The 19,228-nt window shown below is 45.6% G+C and overlaps 1 protein-coding gene across 2 annotated transcripts in view; it reads left to right on the top strand.

Annotated features, from left to right (window-relative positions):
• Positions 1 to 3,860: 3,860 nt before the first annotated feature.
• Positions 3,861 to 19,228, top strand: part of FBLN1 (fibulin 1) — a 117,223-nt gene continuing 101,855 nt past the window's right edge. For both annotated transcript variants that reach the window (XM_088478292.1, XM_088478293.1), the window contains exon 1: positions 3,861 to 4,019. In XM_088478292.1, coding sequence (XP_088334418.1) covers positions 3,962 to 4,019 — 58 coding nt within the window. In that variant the 5' untranslated portion in view covers positions 3,861 to 3,961. The remainder of the gene's footprint in view (positions 4,020 to 19,228) is intronic.

The raw sequence follows: 19,228 nt of genomic DNA, 5'->3' as shown, positions 1-19,228 counted from the left end.
CCTGCATAAGGGGATCCTTTCCTGGGGCACAGGGGAGCACTGCATATGGGCACCAAGACTGGGCTGTTCCTAATCTTTATTTTTACTTTACATTAATCCCATATGGCCCGCCTCCTCCCTGGAACACTTGAGGGGGGGAAGCCGTAGAACGCATGTTCTTCGGGCACTCTGGCTACATGGCACTTTGGTTGTAAATACCACTCTGCCTTTCAGCTGAGGGCACCGCTGATCTCACCCGCACACAACATGGAAACAGCTTGAGTGAATTAAATCTTGCTGCCAAGCCAGCAGCCAGTATTTGCACATTCAGTCCTCACACAGTAGTGATATAAGTTCTTGTATCAGGTTCACTGAGCGTAAAGAGGTAGCAACAACCCTGGGAGACAAAAACAACAAATCTCAGGCTAATTGCAGGTTCAGACTTTTATTTCCCCTGCCTGCAGTCACGTGTGGGGTGAGGGAGCTAAAAGATGCCTCCCACGAAGGGAGATTTTATTACAGAGTTTTACACGATGCCTCTATGAATCGTGGGCTTCATCTCAGACAGACAAGAAAAGTAATAAACCATACAAATGCACTCTACAGCAAAGGTTCCCTTAGTGGTGGCACACAGGTCATCGGTTTTATATTATTCAATCAATCAGTACTTGTCCCAGTAATCCCTACTTTCGTAGAGGCGTAATACACTTAAGCCCACCTGTGTCACTGTATACGTCAGTGATTTAGAGGCACATTTATCAATATTTTGCATTTGCAATGGCATCTGGCCGTTTTTTTGTAAGGAGGCCCCCTGCCATTACCCAGGCCCAGCCAGGCTCTCTACAGTCCTACTGCTAGCATTGCATGCCCCATAGAAACCTATGGGGTTTGTAGCTGCTGTTGGAAAAGGAGGAACCGCAGCAGATAACTGAGATACTAAATATTTGCGGGTATCGCCCAAAACCGGGTGTGTTTGGGGAATATGGTGCAAATATTTAATGATAACTAGGCCCCTTAAGGTGACCTCAAAAGCAGATCTCCCACAACTAATGCAGGCCATTCATAAGCAATTAATTGGGGCAATTCTCCGTTCTGCAGACGCCTGGGTCGGGTGATGGGCAAAATCCAACATGTTAGACAATCACGATTCACCGATTCCAACCCATGTTGTATTTTTCTGATCTCCAGAGAATTCGCTGATCATCAGAGTCACCCGATCGGCAGATCAGATCGGCATTGGGTGAATTGGGGATTCAACCTTTGGATGTATGGCCCGTATTGCTCAACATTTTCACCTACTTTTTGTAGAAATTAGGTTTTCGGGGCCATTCATTATAACCTTTCAGTCTGGCCACTGTTCCCATATGAGGACCAAAATTGATTAAGCGCTTGACAGCGTGAACCGTTGCATCTTCAGATAGTGCTGACTCCCAGACTTCCACTCTTCTCTATGGGAAGGAGGACCGTATTGCGATAAAGTAATCCGATTAGATCCCTCCTCCCCTGTTCGGCTCCTTATTCGGATCAGCTGTCTCCAGACCGCAGTAATGTTGAATTGCTCCAGTATTTTAGTATCCATCGCTGCTACTAACAGAGAGTTGGATACCTAATATCGGTGGACAACGCGCAGGGCCGGCTCTAGGGGTGTTCAACCAGTGTGGTCGAACAGGGGTACCACCCATAGAGGGCGCACCCCTCCCCAACATCCCGATTTCAGCGGGACAGTAGTGTCCCACGGTGGTGCCGGACCTTGGAGTCTGAATGTATGCTGCGCGCATGCTTTCAGTAACAGGTGAGGGCTGGGGGAAGCCCAGCTTGTGAAGCTCCCCCCCAAGCCTGACGTTGTATGGAGGCGTGCCATGCGAGCACGCCTCCGAATAGCATCACGTAAGAGGCGTTGACTATGGTAATTAGACCACACCCCCATTTTCGGGCGTGCGTGACAGGGTGCTCCAACCCCTAGAGCCGGCCCTGACCACGCGGTCCCCAATAATGAATAGTCCCCTTACTAAGCGCACAGTGGTGGAAAATTTGCACTTTCCTTCCATTGTCTAACTAGATAGATAAACGGCAAGTATCTCAAATGGTCCTCAGGCGATGGCGCTGTTAGGCGCAGTTGAGTGATATTTTTTTTTGCAGCGCAGGCGTCTACGTATGTAGACCGGTTTTGGGAGATACCCGCAAATATTTAGTATCTCAGTTATCTGCTCTGATGTGCGCATGCGCGAGACCCGGCTAGCGACGGGTGCTCCGTCGCTAGGGGTCTCGCACCAAAGGGGGCGGGCTGTCGATGGTGATTGACAGCTCGCCCCGTTTGGGAGGCGTGCAGGGGAGGTGGCAGGCCAAACGGAGGCGTTCCCGGCGGAACGCTTGCCATTTGGGGGTGGCCCCACTGACATCAGCAATGATGTCAGTGGGGAGCTTCCTGTATGACCAGAGCAGGAAGCTCCCTGGGGCTTGCGCTTGCCGAGACCCAACCTTAGGGTCTTGTCACAAGCCCCGATGGTCGCAATGGTCTTGCGACCATCACCCTGGTCGGTCGCTAAGCTGTGGGTGGTGACCCACAGCTTAGCTAGCGACCAGAAGGCCGCACTCAAAAAAGAAGTGGCCGTCCTCATTCAGAGAGAGCGATCTCTTCTTGTGACCGCCTCTGAATGAGGGCCAGTATCTCTATCTCTATCTGATTGAAAATATCAATGGTGGTTGCTAACCATCGGTTTCCGATGGCCAACCTTAGTGTAACCCTAAGCGGTTTGTCTATTTGTAGCCCAGGGCTTAGGTGTATCCTAGTTTTCCTAAAATATTGATTTTTATTAAAACGCAAATTAGCACTGGAATAGATTTCTGTACACTTTAACCCTTTGCTGTGACCTACAAGGCAGTACGGGGGAGATTTTACGGCCCAAGCAAACTTCAGGCCACCCGGGAAGTCCAGTTCTCACTTTAAGCTTTAGGTATAGGTGACATGAAAACTCTGCAAACTTTCCAAATGTCTCAGACACAGCTGTTGGTGACACAGGAGGTCCCAGGACACCAGGCAGGCAGACGGCAGCGGACAGAGGGCCTGATTCAGAGCCGCTCGTAAGCGGCCGCTCGTTTGCTCCGAGCGATGTTCGCACATCTGCGCATGCATATGGGTTGTAATACGCATGCGCGAACCAGTCAGTGCGGTCGGAAATCGTGTGCTCGCAAAATAGCGAATGCCTGCTAATTTGAGTGACAGGATGAGGCGTTTGTGGGTGGTAACAGGGGAAGGTGCTTGAAAACGGGGAGTGGAGATCCGAACGCAGGCGTACCAAACGGTCAAAACGGGCGTTTAATGGGAGTGCATAATTAACAAAGCAGCGTCATTGACCACATCACTTGGTTGTCTTTTAGTCTGAACTGCTCGCATGATTGCGGTAGGAAAATGCTGCCACAAGCACTGCGAGCAGTTCAGACGCCTTTCGATGTACTCGATTAATCTAATAAATAGCGGAGATGACGTAGGATGCGAGCGGCCAGGGGGCGTTTTTTTCAAAATAGCGAGCGCATGTTTCGTTCGCTCGTTCAGACATAGAGGCGTCAACAGACCGCAAAGAGCGAGCGCTTAATTTAAATATCCGGCCCCTTGTTCAGAACGACCGTCCGCAAATAGCGTCCGGCTCTGAATCAGGCCCAGATTCCTGCATTATCTGCTCACTAAAGTTTCTCTTTATTTAATTGCATTTTAAAACTTTTTTTTTTCCTTTTGGAAAGAGCAGAGAATGAAATGATCTGATACTGCTGAGAGACTAAAACAAATCAGGTAGAATCCAGATCTGTCCCCCCCACATCCCTCCAGACCCTCCCTGTCTGCTGCTCTCTCAGGGAAGAAGAAAGGGATTTTTGGGAGAGAAGGGCTGTCCCTTCCTCTGGTCTCTCTGTGCTCCTCCTCCCCACCCTCCACAGCCAGCTCAGTCGGATCTCTCTCTCCCCCAGGTCCTCTGCACTGTGAGTGAGGATGAGTCTTCCAGCAACGATGCTGCTACTGTGCCTGCTGCCCCTACTCTACAACAGAGGTGAGTCCTGAGGGGCAATTGTGCCAGGCAGAGGGGAGCTGGGCAGCTGCCCATTGTGGGAGACAGTATCAGGGATTTTATGCAATGTGCTGCAGAGGGGAACACAGAGAAATTGGGACATAACGTTCTAGAACCCTTTGAGTGTTACAAAGTACATAGATAGTAGTGTGAGTGTGAGTTCTTCCCTGGCTGCCTGTAAATCCATATATCTGTCATTTATTCTGTAGGGGACTGTGCCAGGTCACTGCTGCTCCTCTGTCTCTGCCTCACTTTATTGGGAGGGAATTTCAAACAGTTATTAAACTTCTACAAAGCTGTGTCCTCAGTCACTCAGGTACCTCAGAGGTTTCCTAAGCCCTAATGGATAATAGGTTATCTGTATGTACTGACAAAACAGCAAGAACAGGCAGACCCAAGAAAGTGGAAACTACGCAGTTGAATCACTGTGAACTAGAAGGGGCTGTGCCCAAGAGCTTACAATCTAAAACATATTACCTGATACAGGGCATGATTCACTAGCGATCGCAACTGCGATTACACACGCAGTCTCACTGCGAAAATATGCTAATGATTGCTATCCCAATGCTGTCGCAGCCTAACATAAGGACGCCCACGTCACTTCGATTCGAAACCATCGGTAACATCGAGTACCATCGCAGCCTCACGCACCCTTTCACAAGGTCTGACCTTACTTAGGAATTGCTAACCTCATCGTACGCAGTGAAAGCCCAAGCTGCGTACGGCATCGCAGAGGCTAATTTATGCACGCCCCTGTGACGGGGTTCAAACGCACTGACACGCCTGCGTTTTTCGCCGACCACCCCCCCTGTCACCACCCTCAAACGCTCACTTCCTGTCAATCACTCTGTGCTGGGTCTGAGTAGTCACTGCGATCGCAGAGACCTTCGCGCACATGCACTGCGATGCATGCGCAGAACGCAACAATCCGCTGTCTGCGTGCGTAATCGCAGTTACGATCGGTAGTGAATCAGGCCCACAGTCCACTGTCCAGTCATTGGCTACCTGTGGCTCTCCAGCTGATGTAGAACTTTTAGTGGTATACTTACTAAAGTGCTGGTTTTTAGAAATGGAGATGTTGCCCATAGTAACCAATCAGATTCTAGCTATTATCTTCTATAAAGTGCTAGATAAATGTGAAGTATAATCTGATTGGTTGCTATGGGCAACATCTCCACTTCTAAAATCCTGCACCTTAGTAAATATACCCCTAAATCTCAGCATGCCCTACCAGCTGTCTCTTTTACAAAAGGCATAAATCCATACATTTCCTTTGAAACTGGAATATGGAATACTAACTGGCAAATATAATAATTATGTTTTACCTTATAAGTTTGTAAAGTTCTATGACTTGGGGGTAGATGTTATGTACTAAGCCTTAGAGAGAGATAAAGGGGAGAGAGATAAAGTACCTACCAATCAGCTCCTAGCTGTCATTTGTAACATTACAGGAGCTGATTGGTTGGTAATTTATTTATCTCCACTTTATTTCTCTCCTAGGCTTAGTCCATGTCCCCTTATAGTGACATAAGTTACCAGCCGTCCCTAAATTTAGCCACAGCCGGTAACAGAATTAGTCACATTTTTACTTTTTTAGTAAGAAGTCAGTAAAAAATATGAGAAACTTGGGCAACACTAAATTGAACATATTACATCAACAGCTTTTGGTAATGAGCCCCTATTTCCAGTGTCAGGACTACTATACAGGGAGATGTAATTAATTCACTTTTTAAGGCATTTTTTTTAATGACATAAATAAATACGTCATTTATAAAATGTTTACAGTCAGTAATTTTTTATAAAACTGTCAGTAAAGGGTTGTCAGTGCTGCTAGTGACCCAGAATGACTTGACTAACACTACCTTGTAACCTTGATCCATGACTGAGATCAGCCACTCGAGGGTTGTGTGCTGCACACTGCCATATAGGACAGCAATATACAGCTCTCAGATGTCATTACCGCTATAGAGCCTTGTGTATAGTCTGCTGTACATGCAGCAATAGCCTATAATAACTGCCATATAATGTTCTGCCCTGTGTCACTGTGCAACAAAAAAAACATTTATTGTTGACATCTAAGGTGTATTGAGGAGATTTATCAATTCTTCTAAAGAGAACAAATGGTGGTGCCCATAGCAACCAATCAGATTATAGCTATCATTTATTCAGTACATTCCATACTTTGATTGCTATAAGCTGATTGGTCGATATGGGCAACACTTGTCCTCTTTAGACCACCAAAGTTCCTTACACTCCCAGAATGTCCAGGAGTCTCCCAGACTGGGGTGAGACCTGCAGATGTGTCCTTTATTAATGTTGCTTCAGTCGCGCCAAATAGCCCCTCAAGACGCGCCAGGAGTCATGCGACGGGACCACGTCGAGCGTCTTTTTTGCTCAAAATGTGCATCTTGTTTGCAGAATTACAACACATACAAGTGCCAATGCTACAGCGTTAGCTGACTCTGATCAATTTGGTGGGCGACCTTTGTACATCTGTGTGTGACTGATGCCGAATCCGTGTAACGAGGGCTCAGAGCGCGAGCAGCCGCGGCTTTACCTCACACCAAGCTCCGTTGTGCTTCACCTGCGGCTTAGTCCGTATGTAAATCCAGTTCTTGTACAGTTAAGGCGCAGCCTAGGGTCTCTAGTACACGGTGAGTGTCTCTTTCTGCTGCTCCTGTGGTGCAAAATTCAAATAAAAGTACAGCGCGCTGCACCTCTTCAACAACCAGTAAGTGAGGACACATCTGTAATAGAATTTCAGGAGAGTTTGGCAGTTCTCCTGGAAAGTTACTTACCTACATGCAAGATATGAGAAGTGCTGTAATAACGCAAATTGAGTCACCAAGTCTTAACCGCCCACACGCCACATGACTGAACACTGTGTGGGCATTTCATGTACCCTGCCTCGCCCACTTGATGATGCAAATAGCGTCATCAAATCATACTCGCTTACCCTCCCAGAACATTTCTTGAAGAGAGCCCGGCACCCCCGCATCCCGCCCACTTTCTTGGTGAATTGGGTGGGGCGTAGGTGTGATGACACAGTTCGCAGCACCATTCCTGCTCTGAGATACCGCAGATTGGCACATTAGTAGACAGTAGGGAGCGGGGCCATGTTAAAATGGAACACGTAGCCCTCCCCCCCCCCCACACTTGCCACTGTAGGGATGATTAAGGGAAGATATATCAGGCAGTGAAGAGAGCTAAGAAGTGGACCAGTGGAGAAGTTTCCCATAGCAACCAATCAGCTCTGAGGTAGCTTTTATCAAGTACATTCTATAAAATGATAGGTAGAAGCTGATTGGTTGCTATGGATAACTTCACCACTGTTTTCACTGCTCTGTTTTCAGTGCGGGCCCCCTCCTCTCTGCGGCGGTCCTGCGGTGCAGCACTGGCAGTAGATTCTGGCTTAGTGGCAGAATCTATTGCGCATGTGTGGGTCTCTGACAAAATGGCGCCCGCGTCGTTTTCCTGGGGACAGCGGCACTGCAAATGCGCGAGTCACCGGTATTCAAGTAAAAAAAAAAAAAACCTCTTCTACAGAAATCCTGACGCAGTTCCTAGACTTTTATATATCACCTTTTTTCTTCAGATCTGAACGATAACAATTTAAAGAATTGTGCAGTCGTTCCTATCTGAAGGAAAATCTGACATATCTGACATGTCTGAACGATGCGCGTTCCCGATGGTCAGATAACGATATCTGACATCTGATGTGTTTGCAGTCAGATTTGGACGATTCCATTCAGTTTAATGCAGTCAAAAATCATTCATAGTTCAAATCGTTCAAATCATTGGTCAGATCGTTCAAATAGTTCAATCGTTTGATTGTTCATCTGACAAATCTGGCTATGTGTATGCTCCATTAATCAGATTTTTCTTTCCTTCAGACAACTTTAATTTATTGGTATACACGCACCCCCTGCGACTTTTCCTAAGTGCTCCTGTATTTTTTTTTCCCCACCAGACCTTTAACTTCATTAAGGCTCACTTATTTATATTTGGAGACGCTTGGAAACGACAGAGCGCATATTTTCCATCGGATGCATTTGCACCCACAGAGCAGTTTTTGTCGTGTTCATGGGCTACATAGCTGAACAGCTCTGCTTAGATGGTGTAAAGGCTTCGGCAAAACACAGAAAGAAGTTGTTTATTTAGTAACATTCACAAAAGATCATGCAAAGAAAAATGAAAGTTGCCTAAAGGAGGTCTTATATATATATATATATATATATATATATATATATATATATATATATGTGTGTGTGTGTATATATATATATATATATATATATATATGTGTGTGTGTGTGTATATATATATATATATGTATATATATATATATCAGACATATATACAGATGTATCAAGAAAATAAACCATTAATAAGTAAAACAGATCACATGACTCGTGTTTCCATGAGTTAATGATTTCCAGTTGCAACCAGCAAGACTTTCCTAGGGAAAGCCGGGCACTAGAGAATCCCAGATTTACTGCTGATTGTGATAACATGTGTGCGGGTCTTGTTACATTATACGGCTTTGTTTACAATATTATTTAAATAGTTTAGGAGTTGTTTCCCTGATACGTTTTCACTAAAATCAGATATACCCCTGAATTTAGATCGCAAGCTCTATTATCACTGGCTCTATCTATCTGAATACCTACGTCTGCTTTTTACTATCTTTTACTATTAATATTTATTAACAGTTATTTATATATATGTACTATGTAAGGCGCTGTGGAACACTTGTGGCGCCATATAAAGGATAATAATAATAATAATAATAATAATATTATAGTGCAACTCACATTAGGCAGCACTTTAGAGAATATTTCATTCATTTACATCAGACCCTGCCCCAGTGGAGCTTACACTCTATATTCCGTACCACATGTACATGCACACACACGCATGCAATGGTTCACTTTTGACTGAAGCCAATTAACCTAACAGCACATTTTTGGAACACGGGAGGAAATCAGAGTACCTGGAGGAATCCCACGCAAACACGGAGAGAACATACAAACTCCACACAGATGGGGCTACTGGTTGAATTGAACTCATGACCCCAGTGCTATGAGGCAATGCTAAGGTATTAAGTTAACTCAGTGTAATGGTATTCCAAGCTGCCTCCAATTGCTAGTAGACAGAATTCGATGAAACAGCCCATATTACAAGTACGTTACAGCATACATTACAGGAGGTGGTACTGTGCAGTTGGCCATGCATTTAGGAAAAGAACCGATACTGAGAATTCCATCTAGTGAAGTGATACTATCTGGTGTCAACGCATTGAGGAAATGTACAGATATTGGGAATTACATAATACATAAATTATGCTAGACATGGGAAGTGGTACTGTGCAGTACAGAATAAACACAGAGGGCCTGATTTAGAGGTGAACACAGACCTCTTCTTTTGACACTGCCATGACTGTGGAGTCTATTTACTAAGCAGTGTTAGGAGACAGAGTGAAAAATGATAAGAAAGTGATAAGGTGCCAGCCAATCAGCTCCCAACTGTCATTTTTCAAACACAGCCTGTGAGATGACAGTTGGGAGCTGATTGGCTGGCACCTTATTACTTTCTTATCACTTTTCACTCTGTCTCCTAACACTGCTTAGTAAATAGACCCGTGTCTTTATTCTAATGCTGTGGCCGTTAATCCGCCGCTGTACGAATTACGACGCACCAATGGAAAATGGCAGCAGCCCTAAGACCGTTGCAATTTCTCCATTTGAACACTGACATCTGGGTCAGTGCAATGGTGGTGCCCTTTTAACTGGAATTGTTGATTACAGGGCAACTGGATTTGTCATTAATTTGGTCTTATATATTCATGCGCTAGGTTTACAATGTTATGGCGGGCATCTACCGCAGTCACAGCGGCCTCCAGCCTCACGCTGCAATCACTGTACAGTCTCATTTAGAATTCTGAGTAGTTCAAAGTTTAGAAGTTTCGGGAGAGTTAGGGGGGGGGGACAGTGTATATCTGAGTGTGTGATTGAAAGCTACCACTTTGGTAAGCACCATCTTTTAATTATACCCTATAATCCCTAAAAACACAGGGAAATTACATGGTCATAGCTACTTAAAGGCTGCACTATTTGCCCAAGCTTTTTGACATTACCCAGAAGTCCTTTCTTCTTTTTGAAAAATGGCCTACTGGCGCGTTTTGTCAGCGTGCTTGTGATCTTGTCACACCAATTACGCACACATGTTTACATATAATTAAGCTTAATTTAATCCTTTTTTTTCTCTTCTCTCCCCTTGATCATATTCTGTCCTTCTCCCCATGTAATTACAATTAGTCACTGTGTATTCAGGGGGAGGGGAGGGGTGATGTGTGATAAGTGTCCCCTGCTGACTGCTCCATCAATGCTGAACTAGGGTGGTTATCGGAGTGAAAATTAAAGGCAGGGTTAAGTGTCTGTTTACATCCTGTCCTCACATCAAAGCCCCTTTTAAAGGGTGTGTAAAAAATTAGGGACCAAGGGGATCACTTGGATCATTGTTACACATTTTTACTTGTCCCTCTGGCACCAAAAGTCCAGATCTAAAAACTTACAGCTGAAGTTACTTTATCTTCAAAGACCGTCAGATTTAGGGAGCAGCGAGCCCCCAGGTAGTGATTATATTCTGCTTTCCTGAAGCCTTTTATTACAATTCTATGCTCTCTGCAAGCGCTTGGCTGTCATCATCACCCTTTATATCCTTTCTAGTACACAGAAAAGGCCCCGGGGCTACTTAGATCATGGTTTGTGGGTTTTCTTTCCGTCTAGAGACGGATAAATAGAGCTGGGTTGGTGTAACTATAAACTTGATACATAGCACTTTTTTTTTTTTTTTTTCTTAATACTAGAAAAACAATGTATATATAGGATAGGAAATGAAAGTTCAAAATTGTTATCAAAATTATGACATGGTATGTTAGGTTGACAGTTCTCATGTCAACGTGCGTCAAGTTGACATGAAAATGTCGACATGCTTAGCGGGTCGGCAGTTACTTTGTTGACAGTCATTATATCCACACGGATGACATGTCGAGATGATGTAATGTCAACCGAACCTACCTGGTGACCCAGCGGTCACTTACCTGGTCCAGGCAACAGCTGCGTGGATGGAGTGAAGTTTTCTGCTGAGTAGTTTACTCCTAATCCCTAACGCCTAACCTGGAATCTGTATGATTTACCGCCGGCCGACAGCGGCAGCCCGACAGAGGAGGAAATCCTGATCGTCCTTAGGGTAAGTATAACTAACCTAATTCCCCCCCTAACCCTCCTTTAGGGGTGCCTAACCCTAACCCCTAACTCCCCTCTAAGTGCCTAAACCTAACCCCCCCTTCCCCGCAGCCTAACCCAAAGTATCCCGGGGGGGTGCCTAACCCTAACCTCCCCCCCGGGGGTGCCTAACCCTAACCCTCCTTCCCCTAGCCTAACCCAAACCTCCCGGGTGGGTGCCTAACCCTAAGCTCCCCCTGGGAGCCCCTAACCTAACCCCCTCCCCCCCCCCCACTTCGATCGGTAGGCCGGGTGTCGGGCTCCCAGCGTAGGTCTAATGACAGGCGTCGAGATTTCCGGCTTCCCGACTGCTTCCCCCTAACCCTGACCGTATACATTCTGAGGATGTCGACCAGTGCTATTCTTAAGGGGGCGCGCACAGGAAAGAATTAATCCGGAACAGCATTCCTGAACCTTAGTCCGGACAGTCCAGAAATCAGAATATCTGGAGTCTGGAGACCTAATCGCTGTACATGCCCCCCGAGATCCTTGCTGCTTTGTTTCAGGGGCGTATCTATAATGGGTGTAGGGTGTACACCCTGTCCCCTTATTATCTAAAACTTACCTCTCCGAGGTCCTGTGGCGGGTATCTCAGCACTGCTCAAAACACCGGAAAATGCCCGCCGCGGCCACTTTGCAGGCGTTTTGCACCTGCGCAGTAAGGAAATCACCAGGAAAATGTCGGCCACGCCATATCCCCCCGTCGATCTGCGCTTGCGCAGTAGACTCTGGGCACACTCTAAGTGCCCAGAGTCTACTGATGCTGCGGTGGCCGGCCAGCCGCGTCAGTTGTGTGCCGGCCGCCGGGGAGAGAGGACGCCCCTGCTTTGTTGTTGTGATTGTGATATTTCTCGGTTATGATACGATGTGTTATTGCAATTAAATGTCTCTTCCCTTGATGAAATATATTAAATTAACTCGCTACTGAAAATAAGAGTAGTGTGTGGCCCTTTTGGATGTCAGAAGACCACCCACTGCGGCCCCCACAAAGTGTATCTGGTTGCCTATAGCTGCTGTAAGGGATCTGCTTCAGCTGAGAAGCTCACTGTGGGTGAGAGTTATCAAATTTTGTACAGAGATAAAGTGGAGAGAGATAAAGTACCAACCAATCAGTTCCTGTAATTTTACATGCTATGCTAGATAAATGACAGTTGGAAGCTGTTTGGTTGCTATGGGCAACTTTTCCAGTTTATCTCTATCCAAAATGTGATAAATCTCCCCCACAAGGAAACTGGGCTTCCAGAGGGCCTAATTCAGAGATGGACGCTAATGCGATTGTTACGCAGATGGAGCGATTGTTTGCCATTGTGTATGCGTATAAGCCGCTCTGCACACGTGCTGTGATTGTCTTGCGATTCCGCACACACAGAGGATCCCTTTGCAAAGTGAGTGACAGGTAGTCAGCGTTTGGGGGGGAGGTAACGGTGGGTGGGCAATAAAACACAGGCATATCTGACTGTTTCAACATCGTTACATACGCAGCATGAGAGCCCTCTGCGTGTCAGGAAAACTGCAGACGCTGCGGCTGGTCAGACCTGCAGCCAGGGCAAGAGGGACACTCGATGTGCGTCGATGTTACCGATATCTATGCATTTAAACGACATCGTATGCAGATGAGAAGGCAGCGGTGTGCTCCCTTATGCTCGGGTAAGCCTTGGGAACTATTATCATATTTTCGGTATCCAGTCGGGAAGCCGGTGGACCTAATCCCGACAGCCGGCTTCCCGACTGTCATATCCCGGCAACGGTCTAAAGACAGGTGTCGATATGCCGACGCCTGTCATTAGACATGTGCCGGGAGCCTGACGCCCGGCATCCCGATTGAAAGGACGCCGAGCGCGGATAGCCGCGCGGGGGGGGAGGGTTAGGTTTAGGGTTCCCAGGGGGGACATAGGGTTAGGTACCCCCCCCCCCCGGGACTCTAGGTTTAGGCTAGGGGAAGGGGGGGTTAGCGTTAGGCACTTAGAGGAGGGATTAGGGTTAGGCACTGGGGGGTTAGGGTTAGGCACTGGGGGGATAGGTTAGGGTTAGGCACCCCTAAGGGAGGGTTAGGGTTATGGGGTAGAAATAGGTTAGTATATACTTACCTTTGATGATCGGGATTTCCTCCTCTGCCGGGATGCCGCTGTCGGGATTCCAACCGCCGGGCATGGGTCCGGCGGTTGGAATCATACCGATTCCCATATTTTCACAGCTGCGAAATCGCACTGGGGTTAATGTTTGTCCGGAGCCAATTGTCCCACCCTTCCACTCACACCCCTTTTTTGGGTGTGGGGGGAAGCTGTCATGTTTGGAGGAAGTATGCAAGCTTTACACAGGCCCAGCCGCATAACAGGACTGCAGTGCGCCCTCTGCTGGCTCTTCCCCCTGAGCGCATGACATCGAGCAGAGAAGGCGGGGCCAACAGCAACGGGGAAGCGCAGCACTGCCCGCAGCTTCCTGAGGATGCTCTGAGCGGCTGTACAGACTGCAGGTTGCCTGTCTGGATGCTCCGGCGGCACTGCAGCAGCGATACTGGCTTTAGCGAGCCGTTTCAGGCACCCTGCTAGCCAGAAGGAAGGGCTATGGGGCAGCAACATATGTATAACCTTAAAAGGAAGATGTATCAAGCCCAGAGGAAAGATAAAGTGGAGAAGTCCATAGCAATCAATGATCATTTCATAGACTGAATTAGATAAATGACAGAAGCTGTTTGGTTGCTATGGGAAACGTCTCCACTTTATCTCTCTCCAAAGTTAGATACATCGACCACCTAAAAAGACAGTTGAGCAATATTTGCAGTTTAACAAAATGGAAAAAAACAGACGTTTTTGCTCCTGAATTGCTCTTTATGCAGCTTTCCCCGAATTATCCTGTGAGTGCTGCATTTCTGACTGGCAGGTAGTATATGTCACACAGAGCAGCTCGGCTACAAAGGGCTGCAGGGAAGAGAACGAGAAGTGATTGTACCTGACCTAGGAAACGGCCACACAAGTATGGAAAACAACGGTGCAACTTTCCACCAGTTTATTGGATTTGTTGGTGTGAGCATCTTATTAGCGTGCAGGAACCAATGCATTGATAGTAATCGTTTACTGCTATATATCTGTAGAATCCAAAACCAGAGTGTTATCCAGAGGTAAAAATATCAATAAAACGGTATAATACGCCGCTTGCTCTGCTGTATCAATCAGTTTGTGAGTGTTTCTTGGGAATCCCCTTATTTTTTTGGCAGAAAGGCAAATTCCGTTTCATAAACGTTGTTCCAGACTCTGATTTTTTGGGAAGTGGTTACCAGCAAAAATAAATCAGATAATATTTAAAATAAATTAGATTAGATTAATACAATTTCATTTAATTTTTTAAATTATTATATTGTTTTTTTTTATTTCCACTCTTTGGAAAGATGGATGTGGTGCGTTCAAAACATCTCTGCTGATGTACAGAATCTGATTATTTGGAAAATCATATTTTCCTCTAAAGCCTCTGTAACTGGCTGCTTGTTGATCCAGAGGCCTTGGGGTTCATGGTCCGTCTAAATCTGTAGAACACTTAACCCAGAGGGCCTAATGGTGCCCATACAGGATCATTTTGGGGTTGCAGGTCAGGTAGTTCCACTGGGATAGTTGGGACTGTAGAAGCTCCGTACCTCTTTTTGCCCATGATGCCTGCAGGCAGGAGTTAGGACTGTTTCTCTGTGCCATCTAGCCCCGCCCCATCATTGGAACATGACCCCTCCCTCTACTCCTGTTTAGGGAGGGCCATCCGTAGGCTATCCATTTATGGTCGCCATTGATGGTTCCATCGGTGATTACTGTCTATGGCACAAAACCATCTATGGTGAACCATTGATGGTTTGCAACCTTCGATTCCACCGCTGTTAGGGGGCTGTGGCCCAATTGGGGGTGGGGCTTATCAGGCCACCGGGGGCGGGGCTAAGTTCAGTGCCAATGGAAATAGAAAGAAACATTGGGTCCTAGTCAGCCATCGATGGCGGAGAACCATTGGATTTGTGCCATCAATGGAAAGCCGTTGGACATCGGTAGTCAATAATCGATGGTTGTTAACTATCGATGGTCTATGTCCATGTGCCCTCTATGTACCCCCTAATGCGACTCTGTCTACCAAGGTATTAATTAATGTGAGAGAGGGGGCCCGGGGCACGTGCCACCCTTTAATCCGGCTCTGGGTATGTCAGAAAACACGGTCAGAAGATTACCACAACCTCCCTGTATGTGTCTGCACTGTATGTATGTGTCTCCACTGCAGTAATGTGCTGCAATGCGGCCAGAGGTGTAACAGGAGCTTGGCCCCAGGGGCCGTGATCTGACCACCTACATGACTGGTGAAATTGAATGATATGAATGATATTGCAGTTGCTGATCCTCACGTGGTAGAGTTTGCAGTCTGTGGCCACCTTTACTTAATGTTCCCAATCATTGTTACTGCCACCTAGTCTATGGGGATGAATGCATTGGGGCCATAGCAATAGGGCTATGACTTTGGGGTCTATTTACTAAGCAGTGTTAGGAGACAGAGTGAAAAGTGATAAGAAAGTGATAAGGTGCCAGCCAATCAGCTCCCAACTGTCATCTCACAGGCTTTGTCTGAAAAATGACAGTTGGGAGCTGATTGGCTGGCACCTTATCACTTTCTTATCACTTTTCACTCTGTCTCCTAACACTGCTTAGTAAATAGACCCCTTTATGTGCTACTCATATACATTACATGGGCCCAGAGAATATGTGGAGCTTACATTCTAAATTCCATACTGCACACACACAACCGTTTTTTTTTTTTTTTGTTTCTATTTTTTGTTAGAAGCTAATTAACCTACCAGGTCACAATCTAACCCAGGGGTAGGCAGCCTGTGTCCCTCCAGCTGCTGTGAAACTACACATCCCAGCATGCCCTTGCTGTTAAAACATTGTAAAACGGTGGCAGGGCATGCTGGGAGGTTGCCTACCCCTGATCTGACCCATGACCGCAGCGCAGTGAGGATGACATGCAACTACTGTGCCACATGGCAGAACCTCAAAGTTTCAAAATTGTGTATGGACTCCGGAAGTCTTAAATCCCAGCTGCATAAATGGATTATTCAGTAAGCAGCTTAAAGACTCTTTTACTAGGAATCACTCAGCCGCCTATCAGTATACACACATAGGCAGCCGGCTAGCTGTTGCATGGTCTGTATATATTGCAGAAAGCAGGCATTATTTCGAAGGGGGTGCTTCTTGTTCTTACAGTAGTGCAAAACCTGAGCTTGTTTGGTTGGCCAGCATGTCTCCAAGGTAATACAAATATTAGTTTGGATTTGTCATACACAGATACAGGCTAAATAATGGGCAAATAAGCATAGTTGACGGGCCATGCCTTGCTCTGTAACTTTCTGGTCCTGTAACGGATCCCACAGTGTCTTAATGAAGTGCAGTACGAGTCACACAGTCTATAATGGAAGTGGGAGCCAAAGCTTGCTCAGTCCCACTTTGCTTTTTAACAAACAGTTAAAAGGACCTCTTAATACATGGAAATATTGCATGCTACACACCTACTGCTGCGTTGTTGTACAGCCACGCACCATAGGTCTGTTCTTACCTGGGTGATTATACTGAAATTGTCAATCACTCAGTATAACCATCGCCCCCTTTGTTTCCAGAGGGTCCTATTGCCTAATGCCGAATGACTGTCTATGTACGTCTTTCCCCCGTACACCAGCCATCATTCATCATAGCGAGATTGAGAGATTATAGGAAACAGTTCAGGAGGGTTTCTGGATTGAGGACAAATTGTAAAGCGGCCAGAAACTAGATCACTATCCCAGATCTTTACGTGTGACTTCCAAGAGGTTGACATGATGACATAATATCAGTATAGAGACATCAGCTTTCTCTATTTATGTGACATCCAAAGTTCAAGATCTGATGGAGTACATATTGTGTTATGCATAGTCAGGTTCTGTAGTAATTCTGTTTTGCAGAATAGTTAAATAGATTATACTGAGCTGACATTTATGAGCGTATTAATTTTACCACTGCGTTTGCCTAATATAAATATTAAGGCATCCATTTATAAACATATTCTTGTTATGGGACTTTATTTAATTTATAAGAGTGCATGTCATTCTGCCAGCAGAGCTCACCGTTCAGTAAAGTTGCCATTGTTTGTACATCTTCCCCATAATTAATTTGTCTCCTGTGTGTCAATCATGATTGGTGTGATAATCTGCCAGCAATACAATATATTGTGGGACATGGATAAACGGTAAGTGTAGCTTATGGCATGTGACATACTTTGGGGCAGGGTCCAGGGCCCAGATGGTGAATAATGTGAAGTTAGAGCCTTCACCACAACAGTGACCCTTGCATTGCTTTCCTTTTTGTGTTCTAGTTTTTGAATTTATAACAAGAAAATGAATTGGTCAAAAACTGATTACGTCCTTAGAGCAGTGACTGGCATCCTGATATGCTTCATATTCCGTCCACCAACTTTCAAAATGGCCGCACATTACCCAGAATTCATTCATGAAATACCAGCTGCAAACTTACCTCAGCAAACTCTAATCTGGTCTTCCTGTTTTTGTGGCTCACCAATGGTTTACATCTTGTGGTGAACCATCTATATTCACTCTTGTGAAGTCTTCTCTTGATTGTTGACTTTGACACATATACATCTACCTCCTGGAGAGTGTTCTTGATTTGGCCAACTGTTGTGAAGGGGTTTTTCTTCACCAGGGAAATAATTCTTCTGTCATCCACCACAGTTGTTTTCCGTGGTCTTCTGGGTCTTTTGGTGTTGCTGAGCTCTCCGGTGCGTTCTTTCTTTTTAAGAATGTTTCAAACAGTTGATTTGGCCACACCTAATGTTTTTGCTATCTCTCTGATGGGTTTGTTTTGATTTTTCAGCCTAATGATGACTTGCTTCACTGATAGCGACAGCTCTTTGGATCTCATATTGAGAGTCGACAGCAACTGATTCCAAATGCAAATGTCACACCTAGAATCAACCCCAGACCTTTTACCTGCTTAATTGATAATGAAATAATGAGGGAATAGCCCACACCTGTCCATGAAATAGCTTTTGAGTTGATAGTCCCATTACTTTTGGCCCCTTAAAAAGTGGGAGGCACATATAGAAACCGTTGTAATTCCTACACCGTTCACCTGATTTGGATGTAATTACCCTCAAATTAAATCTGAAAGTCTGCAGTTAAAGCACATCTTGTTTGTTTCATTTCAAAGCCACTGTGGTGGTGAATAGAGGCCAAAATATGAAAATTCTGTCAATGTCCCAATATTGATGCACCTGACTGTATATCAGCAAGCACACATTATGCACGTGTGCTTGCTGATATATGTACACTGTGGGGATTTAGAGTACAGCCATGGCCAAAAGTTTTGAGAATGACACAAAGTCTGCTGCTTCAGTTTTTATGATGGCAATTTGCATATACTCCAGAATGTCATGAAGAGTGATCAGATGAATTCCAATTAATTGCAAAGTCCCTCTTTGCCATGACAATGAATTTAGGGCCTGATTCAGCTTTGGAAATAGAGTGAGATTTAGCACTTAACTGATCATTTTGGTGAAACCATGCTGCACTGCAAGTGGGGCAGATTTATAATGTGCAGAGAGATTTATGTTTGGGAGGGTCGTGTCCAAACTGACATCTAAAGTGCAGTGTAATAATAAAGCTGTGCAGTATTTGTGGGCTACATACAAAAGCAGCCAGTATTTACACTACATGCCAATTTTTTTTATATATTTACACCCCTTGCATTGCAACATGGTTTGTCCAGGTACACGGTTAAGTGCTGAATCAGGCCCTTAATCCCAAAAACAACATTTCCACTGCATTTCAGCCCTGCCACAAAAGGGCCAGCTGACATCATGTCAGTGATTCTCTCGTTAACACAGGTGAGAGTGTTG

Source organism: Taudactylus pleione, unplaced genomic scaffold, assembly GCF_031769625.1.
Source record: "Taudactylus pleione unplaced genomic scaffold, aTauple2 ptg000212l, whole genome shotgun sequence".
NCBI lineage: Eukaryota > Metazoa > Chordata > Amphibia > Anura > Myobatrachidae > Taudactylus > Taudactylus pleione.
The sequence above is the reverse complement of the archived record's forward strand: the minus strand, read 5'-3'. Positions and strand labels throughout refer to the sequence as shown.